Raw genomic sequence first — 11416 nt, 5'->3', positions numbered from 1 at the left:
GGGTATTTTGCGTGTGTATGCGCGTTTTTGATTGGGTCGTGTAGGTGCAGATTTGGCTGGTGTCAGTGAAATGTCCAATGGGGAGACATGTTGTTAGTGGGATAGGCGGCAGGAAAAATAAGAATGAGAAGAAGAAGAAAGAGAAGAAGAAGAAGGAGAAAACGCAAAATCCCCTTAGTTTGGGGCTTTATTGTGTGGACATGTGAAGTTGTTTATGAATTCTGTCTGTTGAAATGGGGTCAGAATGTACAGAATTTAATGTTTTTAAGGGCTGAGTGTCTGTGGCTGTTGTGGTTATTTCTGTGGGGAACCCTGAAAAGTGCCAAACTCTCGGTGCTGTATAGGTATGGGGGCATGCCCCCGCCAAGGCGTAACTTGGCGGGATGGCATACCTGCCATCCCAATAGCGTTCGTCACATGCGACTCTGCTTCTCTCTGTATGAAAGTCCTGTAATGTGTCCTCTGTGAGGGTGTGTCACATCCATGGCATATGGCTATGTAGTGTAGAACACAGCACACCACAAAGAATGCACTTTCTGAGGGCTGTACAGTGATGTACCACCCAATCCATCCAACATTCTAAAATGCATTTTCAACATTCCAAAGGTCCACTCAATCATTGACCCAGCCCAGCCAAACACATGATTAAAAGCAAGTTTCCAGTGCGTTCTGGGCTAATTGTAAACACCATCTGAGGGGTGTAAAGCCAGTCTCCCTCCTACCTCATTCAAGTAGCTTACACAATTAACTCCACTGCCTCAATAGCCAGCATTGGACTGCATAACTGAATACAGCTTTCCTTTCAAATAGTTAAACTGAAATAAACAAAATATTTATTTTATCTGCGTTATGTGTGTATGGATTCACATGTGTGGCACAGTTATAATGGCAAAATAGCACAAGTTAAAACCTGGTATGGGTTGGTTTGACTGCAAACGCATTATTCAACACCAAACTCACATAGTGAAAGTTTCTATTGACACATCCCTGATTGCACCAACAAACCAATGTTCACACAAGCAGATTAACCGCAGACCATAAAATTAACAACCCTGGTGAAAGTGAAAAATATGACACTAGCAATTCCAATTGTGTTTGTGTCTATGCTGTCACCAAAATAGGGCCCCTTTTCTTAATACTGTAACTTAATATAGCATCTCTTCATTTTAATCTGCTTGAATTGTGTGGTCTGACAAAGGTTGATCCATCAGATTACTCTGCATATCAATAAACTCCTTATTTATTTCACAGTTGCTATCTTTGCAAATAATTAGTAAATGTATTAATCAGTAAATAGTAATAGTAAATAAAATAAAATATATGGTAAGTGCTGAGGTTTTGCATTTTATGCTGCTTATGTTCTCGATATAAACATTAAATGAGGGCATGAGTTAAAACATCTTGATTCAGAAATCTTTTTTTAACCAAATTTTCTCTCGCCCAAAAATCTTTATTCTTACTAGAAATCGAAAGTGGGAAAAGATGTGGTCAATCATCTACATTATTAATGACATAATACTCACATGGCCTTCTTGCAGTTCCTGATTACTGGTAGCAGCCTCTGATGACCTGCTGCTGACGTGTTGTAGGTCTTCAAGTCAAACTCATCCAGCATCTCCTCTGACGTCAGTAACACAAAGGCCAGCGCTGAACACTGGTCTGGTTCCAGCTTTTTATCAGAAAGTTTTCCTGATCTCAGGGAATTCAGGATTTCCTGCACGAGAGAGTTGTCATTCAGTTCATTGAGACAGTGGAACAGATTGATGGTCCTCTCTGCTGAAGACTCCTTTCTGATCCTCTCCTTAATGTACTGGACTGTTTTTTCAATGCTCTCTGATCTGCTTTCTGCCTGTGTCTGTGGATCTGGTACAGGTGATGTGGTTCCTATCCATGTCCATAGTCTTTGAAAGAAAGAGTTTGGTTTGTGTCTTCCTCCATCAGATCTGCTTCCTGTCTGTGTCAGTAGTCCTCTTAAAAGAGTATGAGTGGAGTCCAGAGAGAGGCCAAGAAGGAATCGGAGGAAAAGGTCCAGGTGTCCATTCTTACTCTCTAAGGCCTGATCCACTGCACTCCTGTGTAACTCAGACAGCTGCATTCTGTCACTACAAGGTTTTGATTCTTCTGCTCTGAGTACATTTCTGTTCTCATTTACACATGAATGAAACACAGACAAGGCAGCCAGATACTCCTGAATGCTCAGATGCACAAAGCAGTAGACCTTCTGATCCAACCCACACTCCTCTTTAAAGATCTCTGTGCACACCCCAGAGTACACTGAAGCTTCACTGACATCAATGCCACTCTCTCTCAGGTCCTCTTCATAGAATATCAGATTGCCCTTTACCAGCTGTCGAAAAGCCAGCTTCCCCAGTTTCAGGATGATTTCTCTATCTGATGCTGACATCTTCTTTGAGTCTGTCTCATCAATGCCATGATACTTCTGATTCTTCACATTAGTCTGAATTAGCAGGAAGTGTGTGTACATTTCAGTCAGAGTTTTGGGCAGATCTCCACTCTTTGCTTTACCCAACATTCTCCCCAGAACAGTAGCAGAAATGCAGCAGAAGACTGGTATGTGACACATGATGTAGAGACTCCTGGATGACTTTATGTGTGAGATAATTCTGCTGACCTGGTTCTGATCTCTGATTTTCTTCCTGAAGTACTCCTCCTTCTGTGGGTCATTGAACCCTCGTACCTCTGTCACCTGGTGGACACACTCAGGAGGGATCTGATTGGCTGCTGCTGGTCGGGAGGTGATCCAGAGGAGAGCAGAGGGCAGCAGATTCCTCTTAATGAGGTTGGTCAGCAGCACACCTACTGATGATGACTCTGTTATATCACAGCACTTCTTATTGCTTCGGAAATCTAGAGGAAGTCGACACTCATCCAGACCATCAAAGATAAACAAAACTTTGACTTCATCACCTTCAATGCTTTTGATCTCTTTCAGCTGTGGAAAGTAGTCTTGCAGAAGTTCCATCAGACTGAATGGTCTGTCCTTCTTAGAATTCAGATCTCGGAAAGGAAGAGTGAAGATGAAATCAACGTCCTGATTGGCTTTTCCTTCTGCCCAGTCCAGAATGAACTTCTGCACAGAGACGGTTTTCCCAATGCCAGCGATGCCCTTTGTAAGCACAGTTCTGATGGGTTTCTTTTGTCCAGGTAAAGGCTTAAAGATGTCATTGCAGGGGATTGCAGTCTCCTGTGTGGTTTGACTCTTGGATGCTGTCTCAATCTGTCTGACCTCGTGTTCATTATTAACCCCCCCACTTCCCCCCTCTGTGATGTAGAGCTCTGTATAGATTTCATTGAGCAGGTGGCCCTGCTGTGCTAAAACGTCAGAGATCCATTCAAACTTCTTCTTCAGAGGAATTTTCAGTTCCTGCTGGGCTCTTTTTATGGATTCATCTGAAAAGAGGAAATATGATGAATAATTGTTTAAAATAAGATTCAAATGTCCCTTTCAATAACAGATTTTAAGAAGAAACTATCAATAAAAATATTAATGCATTCAGTGTTCACAGTATTTTACACATACAGTATCATAGTGTTACATACTTCTATCAGTATGTTACACACCTCACACAGTAATACACGCCTTTATCACAGTGTGAAACACACCCCTCACACAGTATTACATACACTCCATCCTTGAAATTGAATTTCTTGCTGACACGAGCATCAGTGTCATTGTCACTCTCGCTATAATCGTTTTTGATTGAATTAACACAAATGCGTATTTTTTTCATGACGGTGAAAAGGAGAATACGCTTTTTTGATTCTGCGTTCCCAACCTACTGCCAGTGTCTGATGATGTGTAGCTATCCCTCCAACAAGAGTGACTAGCTACACAGAAGAGGGAAGCTAATTTTTGGAATCGTATTAAAGAAAACTGCTGTTATTTTCTTTAATAATGATTTATATGTTGCTATTTGATTAAGCTGAAGCATTTCTGACATTGAACACTGTAAAAATATGTTTTCTGAAAAAACGCCAAAACAGGATTGACCAGGGTCTTACACAGGTTTTACATTGCAGACTTATAATATGAAAAGAGAGTTAGGGATCGGATCCATAAAAATACTTAAATGGCGATTACGCTGACCACTATCCTAAAGTATGGTACCCGATACCAGACCACTATTAGCTGGGGCTTTATTTTTCTCAAATTGTGTACGAATGATACCTCTAAGCCACAGAGCTAAGCGTTCCTCTAAAGAGGAAGTTGAACACAACGTAGTGTGACATCAAGTACAATTTCTTATTGCAGAATGATGGAAGCTGTCTCTAAGGAAAAAACATAGATAAAAAGTTACAATCTGCTGCCTCATACTGTTGGAACCCTGCAAGTAGCCTATTTCTCTCTGGCTGGCAGAACCTCTGCCGTAGAGGCAAATGCATCAAATGAAACCCTAAATCACTGTATTGAAAACGCAGGTGCCAGACCAGGTAACATTAAACGTAGTTAATAAGACATAGGAAAAATGATTTCATGAATCAAAGCATAGTTACCCATTCTTACTCTTACAAACAGCATGAACCCCACCACCCCTACCTAAGGGACAGTGAAGTCAATTAAACTGAAAAAATGCTTTTATCATTTTAAAAAATGTTTCTCGTCTTGATTATTAACTACTGTATTCAATGAACCCCTACGCAACTGAATCAATTTTAATATTTGTATTGTCTCGAAACTTTATTGCAGTTTTGTTATTATATAGCTAAGGGAAGAATGAATACGGGGCATAGTTACAGGAACATTGAGAAAAGCCGCTATAGAAATCGTGTAATGACAAAAACCAAAAACAGAGAAAAAAGCATCTAAAGCAGGTAAAATGAGGCACACTGGTGATTGTGCGATGCTCTGACATTTGTGTAAATTTCATCAACTTTATATACAGTGATTCCAAAGTGTTTCATATCTTTGTTTTCAGCACAGATTCAGCTACAATAATATGGCAGCAGTAAGTAGGTCATAATCATGTGTGGATTGTAAACTGCTCTAAAAACACACAAACTGTAAACAGTAGTTTTGAACATGCACAGGAATGTTGTAATAAAGCACACTGAACAATTGTGACTAAGACTTTTGGTCACTGAAATGTGTTCATCAAGGTCTTGGGTATCAAAAGATGACAAAATATTTTAGCAAATCCAATGAGAAATATAAAATACATTGCTAAAAGTTAGTGTTGTGACCACTATTTTTCAACACCAGGTGAGAATGGGAGGGCAAATGGCCTTTCTGTAATGAATATGCATTGGGTAGGACGACCTGCTAGCTAAGTAGGCTATTCACACCTGGCCGCATGCCTCCCCACCACTAAGACAAAGACTCCGTGAGCCATTTAGAAGACAGAAACAAAGACATCTTTTGATTTTCAGAACATTTATTGAAGCATGGAAGATGAGATGAGACTGGTGTACTCTTGCAACGCTCTTAGCTAGTGGTGAACTAGGCCGTGTTTCCTGATCAGCATCTCTGTAAATATGATAAAAACAAAATTGTTAGGAAATGTGACATCAAATCAAACTTTATTTATATAGCACATTTCCTTCAACAGGTGAAAATTAAATGTGCTTTACAAAAAAAAGGCAAACCACTAACTAATGAAAACAAAACTTGTGACATGGTTACATCAAATACAAACAAAGAATCAAACAAACACAACCAGACGCAGAGAGGTAGCCTATAATTTTGAGAAGCAATGGTTAGAATCGTTCGTAGTGTGGGAATTTACAAGTGCGCATATTAGTGAATATTCCTACAAACACAGAGAGAATGTAATACAGCACACATTTACAAATAATGCAAGCTATCAACAAAACAACATTAGCTAAACTAAATAAACATTGCTATTCCAGCTCAACTACACGCAACTCATCAATAACAATGCCTCAATCTGAAGTAGACTAGGTCTGTTTAGCTAAGTGGTTATTATATTGCTATTTCCCGAATTTACTTACAGTATGCTAATATCGATTGTGCGAGGTCATCAGTTTTAGAATCTTAGCCACGCCACGGGATATTTATTACCAATATGATTGAAAAACATACAGTCTACCTGATACTTCTAACACAACCAGACGCAGAGAGCCTAGCCTATAATTCTGAGATGCAATAGTTTGAATCGTTCGTAGTGTGGGAATTTACAAACGCGCATATTGCTGGATATTCCTACAAACACACAGATACGTTGCAATACAGTACACATATTTACCAATATGATCATAAGAAATATACTTACGCATGAAGTTGATCCTCAGCTGGATCAGTTCGCTGTTCGAAATGACCCCGCTCTTCATCAGTGTCGGCTTCCGGACGGACCATTTTCCAAAATTAAACGAAATGTTCACCTCCAAAAGAATTGAATTAGGCGACACTTTGACATTCTATCCCGCTTTCGCAGATTTGGCAATGTTTTTGTTGCGTCTGTATGATAACAGCACGTTAAGTTAATCATCCAAATAGAAACGAAAGTTAATTTCATCTTGTCGAGCTTCGCCGGCGGAGCTCTCGACCCCAGAGGGTTAAAGAAATGCAAAGTACAATATGCACCGTCACTCTCCTCTTATCAATTCCACAGAGAACGTGCAGCTTTGGTGGTTTGCTGGAACCGCACACACACAAATCAGATATATTTCACTCAGTTGTCATGTAGCTATTTTATTCAGTTTATTCAAAGTCTCGGTTTCAGAGAAAACACAAAAATATATTGATGGCGTTACCTCCACGGAGTTCTAAGCCTATCATTTATATAACTACAGCGTCCGCAAGTTGCAGTGAATGAATTCTACATGATTGTATGTGTAAAAGTACTTTCAACAGCACTTTATTGGGAAATTCTTCTCAAAGTAAAGGTCATTCAGTTGTTCAATAGGGTGCAGAGTAGACAGCGACACGTTCGCACCTGGGTCAAAGCACCTGTTGTTGTCTCTTGTCTAGCGGGGAGCTTTGTGAAGAAAATGGCACAGACTGCCTGTATTTCTGTACTGAGTTGATTTTTATTTTATTTTAAATACAGTTATTTAAGCACAAATATTTAGGAAAGTCATGGAAGGAGGATGATATAGGCATTTATTTTATAGGCGCTGGAGTAATTTTAATTATAAAGTCCCCAATGCATGATTGACACGCTCTGGTCTATCTAGTGTTAAAGGAAACTCTCACTGCAGGTGTGTGTGTGTCTAACTGAGAAACTTGGTGCAGACTTGTGAGAAAATCACATGAGAGAAAATAGATCCGAATCGGAATAATATAGGCCAAATTCGAGAGGAGAAAACATTCGGGGAGAACGCATTATTCAAGTGTTGCCAAATGTGGTATTTGTATTCGGCACCATCCCTAAGTGACGTTGAAAGAGAGTTCATTATTGGGGCACGGATGGCAGGAGCATCAGTCTCAAAGACTGCTCAACTGGCTAGTGTTTCAATAGGAACAGTGACCAAAGTGATATCTGCATTTAGATCCATGGGAAAGACATCAGTAAATAGGGTCAGAAATTGTGGTCGGAAGCGCACATTTGATGACTGTGATGATTGTGCATTAGTGAGTAAGGAAAAACAGAAGAGCAACTCTTCCTCAGGTGACTGAGAACGTCAATCCAGGATGTGATCACACTTCCAGCAAGAACAGGTCATCAACAACTACATAGAGAGGGATATTATAGTAGGGCTACAGTGCACAAACCCTAAATGCCCATTTGAGAGTTCTGTGGTGCAAAACCCATTGGCACTGGTCTACAGAGAAGTGGAAAAAAGTGTATGTTCATCCTTCACCATATTCTCGACAAGTGGGCGAGTGCATACACCAAGAGAACGGTACAGGCCTGAATGCTTGACCCCTACAGTGAGGGGGTCTGGTGGCTCTGTTATGCTGTGGGGGGTTGGTCCACTTGTCCCCTTAAAGGGAAGGATCACTGCAAATCAATACAAAATTAATGTGAGTGATCACCGTTATCCTACGATGAAACATTTTTATCCTGATGGGAGTGTTCTCTTCCAGGACGACAATGCCCCCATCCACAATGACATGAGGGGTCACTGAGTGGTTTGATGAACATGAAAATTATGTGAATCATATGCTATGGCCATTGCAGTCACCAGATCTCAACCCAATTGAACACCTATTGGTGATTTTGGACTGATGTGTTAGACAGCGCTCTCCACCACCATCATCAAAAATGATGGAATACTTTTGGAAGAATGGTGTTCCATACCTCCAGTAAGGTTCCAGATACTTGTAGAATTTATGCCAAGGCAAGCCGTTCTGTCGGCTCGTGGCTGCCCACCTAACTAAGAGACTTTATGTTGGTTTTTCCTTTAATTTGTGCCCGTCTGTATATACACACATACAAATATATATATATATATGTACAAATATATATATATATATATATATATATATATATAATGATAAAAGATTAATTCACCTGTAGCAGAGCAGTTAGGCAACCCCAATAGCAGATACTATATATATATACGTAGCATATATGTATAAAAAAACATATGTATACTGTAGCAATCTGCTAGTGAGGTAGCCTAACTGCTCTGCTACAGGTGAATTCATCTTTAGCACAGTGGTTAGTGCAGCCACCTCTCACCTGGCAAACCTGAGTTTGTCACAATATTTTATCCCAGGTTCAGAGGTCACAATATTTTATCCCAGGTTCAGAGGTCACAACAGAAAAAAATCACTGTGTTCTATAAATGCAGATATTGGTCTGACATTTGTGCTGTTTATTGATCATAATATTTACACAGCCAGTGTTCACAAAGAGAAAGTACTTTGGGTGAAAAGTTGAAAACGAGATATCCCTCTCTTGATACTAGGACGGTTCTCCACACTAGGACGGAGTGTGGCACAGTGGGTAAGGAACTGGGCTTGTAACCGAAAGGTCGCCGGTTCGATTCCCGGGTAAGGACACTGCCGTTGTACCCTTGAGCAAGGTACTTAACCTGCATTGCTTCAGTATATATATCCAGCTGTATAAATGGATACAATGTAAAATGCTATGTAAAAAGTTGTGTAAGTCGCTCTGGATAAGAGCGTCTGCTAAATGCCTGTAATGTAATGTTTTGATTTTTTAAGATAAAGCATTTGATTTGCTTTCTGCGCGTGTCATCATTGTTCTGTGGCCAATTAAAACTCTGGAATATAAAAAATAAATAAATGGTACTGTGCACGGCAAAAAAAGGCTAGTAGTGCTGCTGTGTTGTCATCTGTATAAGGAAGTTAATTCCAAATTAGTTTGTGATACTCTACGTTACGTCCTCTACAACAAGCCGTTGTAAGAGGTAAGCTAGGATTATATAGCTACGTTTTTCATGGCCGCTGTGGCAGTGTTACTGCAATGTAGTCACTAAATGTGCTGCCTGATAGATGGGGGGACTCTTAAGGATTTCCTCAAGCCCAAGTGAAATGTTACTATCCCTGTTTTTAAATTCATAACATGTTTACTATTAAGTCACTCCAGATTCAAAACATGCACATTCATTCTTGTTCTATGAATTGTAAAATTTCCATCAATAATACTACTCATAAAATAACAAAATGTATTCATACAGTAAAGATCAAGGCTACATTGAGAAAACAATCTCAAGTGAAAGTGTTGGCCCAACAAGTTAAAAAGCAGCAGCAGGACATAGGCTACATGAGGCAGCAAAAAAAGTTTGATTTATTTGGATTAAAAATTCATACCTAGAATTAGCTCCAAGGAGCGCTGGAGGACGTGTGGAAAATGTATTCCTAAAAACCCAGATAGGTTGGCCTAGACACTTTTTCACAGGCCAGCCCAATAATTTATTTATGCCTACGCCACTGTAGCTTGGTCATGAGTAAATAAAACAGAAATCACTTCAATGGTTATCTATTATTTTTTCTATTATCATATAGGCTGTGTGGCAGAAATACATTTTAATCAGAATGCCAAACCATAATCTGTATCTTATTTCATCCTGCTTCTGATAATAAAATTATGAACACCAAATATTTGTTTTTGCCATTTAGCACGACCAATGCAGATTTTTCCCAACTGAACTTGTGGATCTCTCGCTTGACATCAGGAGGAGAGGGCAGATATTTTGCTATTTTCCACACTGCAGTACAAATGTGCTTCCCACGACGAAGGAGGATAAAGAGGTCGTCATATTCTCGGTTTGCACATCTGCAGGCGCACAAGTAGGACTCAAACCCCCCCGTTGCAGGGTCATGCTTTTGCTTTTGGAACGAGCTTCTTTACAGCGTGAGACACCCGGAGGCCCTCATAATCTAATACTTTTATACTGATTGCTGAGTTTGATCCCTGGATACAAACTCAGGGCGGACTGTCTAATGGGACAATGGTCTAGTTACTGGTTTTTGAGCACAAGATTCTGCCTTTAAACCCCCCATAAGGACATTTAATCTTGTTCACTTGTTCATTTGCTTGTCATTGTAATCACAGCTTGAGGCAATATTTTAATAAATTTAAATGTAAAATAAATAAATGTTATTTTTGGCCTTTTATATAAAGTATGTAATATTGTCAATGTAAAACAGTATTATGAAAGTGTAGATGCTGTAAATCAGAACATTGATCACTGTTACATTTGCTATCTAAACTAATTTCCAAATTCTAATTGACACACAGTAGCAATGAGAGAAAACTCTTACTGTGCTGCTCATCTCTTTCCAGTGAATCAGCGAGATCCTTCTGCTTCATGTTCCTCAAGATGTTGAGTGTGATCTTCAGAGACCTCTCACTGCCACAGGTCTCCAGCATCTTCTCAACTATGTACATTCTCTCAATGCATTCTTGGTAATCATCAGCTTCATGACTGTCAAACAATTCATTAATAAACTTCATAAACTTAACCAGCACAGAAGGATCTTCAGACAGACTCTTCTTGCATTCTGGACAATCCTGACTCAGATGGCTCTGAAACAGTTTCAACTTTTTGTCGTTCTTCAGCTTCATCAGTGTGCTCAGGAGAGACTGAAATAAACACATGAAGAGGTGTGCTGCATCAGTGTGAAATAAACACATGAAGAGGTGTGCTGTATCAGTGTGAAATAAACACATGAAGAGGTGTGCTGTATCAGTGTGAAATAAACACATGAAGAGGTGTGCTGTATCAGTGTGAAATAAACACATGAAAGGTGTGCTGTATCAGTGTGAAATAAACACATGAAGAGGTGTGCTGTATCAGTGTGAAATAAACACATGAAGAAGTGATCTGTATCAGTGTGAAATAAACACATGAACAGGTGTGCTGTATCCGTGTGAAATAAACACATGAAGAGGTGATCTGTATCAGTGTGAAATAAACACATGAAGAGGTGTGCTGTATCAGTGTGAAAAAACACATGAAGACGTGTGCTGTATCAGAGTGTGAAATAAACACATGAAGAGGTGTGCTGTATCAGTGTGAA

The 11416-nt window shown here is 39.7% G+C and overlaps 1 protein-coding gene across 1 annotated transcript; it reads right to left on the bottom strand.

Annotated features, from left to right (window-relative positions):
* Window positions 1-1504: 1504 nt before the first annotated feature.
* On the bottom strand, window positions 1505-11353 carry LOC135247153 (NLR family CARD domain-containing protein 3-like). Its single transcript, XM_064320437.1, has 2 exons — window positions 10658-11353; window positions 1505-3411 (listed from the first exon to the last, which is right to left on the bottom strand). Exons 1-2 carry the CDS (start codon window positions 11136-11138, stop codon window positions 1520-1522), a joined length of 2373 nt encoding a protein of 790 aa, XP_064176507.1. The 5' UTR covers window positions 11139-11353; the 3' UTR covers window positions 1505-1519.
* Window positions 11354-11416: the final 63 nt, after the last annotated feature.

This window comes from Anguilla rostrata, unplaced genomic scaffold (assembly GCF_018555375.3).
Source record: "Anguilla rostrata isolate EN2019 unplaced genomic scaffold, ASM1855537v3 scaf1094, whole genome shotgun sequence".
Taxonomy (NCBI): Eukaryota; Metazoa; Chordata; class Actinopteri; order Anguilliformes; family Anguillidae; genus Anguilla; species Anguilla rostrata.
Note: the sequence above shows the minus strand (reverse complement) of the source record. Positions and strands in the feature narration are given on the sequence as shown.

What these genes read in the sequence shown, in the direction of transcription:
- LOC135247153 (XM_064320437.1), bottom strand. Translation starts at nt 11,138, where the DNA reads ATGTGTTTATTTCACACTGATACAGCACACCTCTTCATGTGTTTATTT. An exon ending in GGAAAGAGATGAGCAGCACA is followed by an intron (nt 3,412 to 10,657) that starts GTAAGAGTTTTC and finishes TCCTCTTTTCAG; the next exon opens with ATGAATCCATAAAAAGAGCC.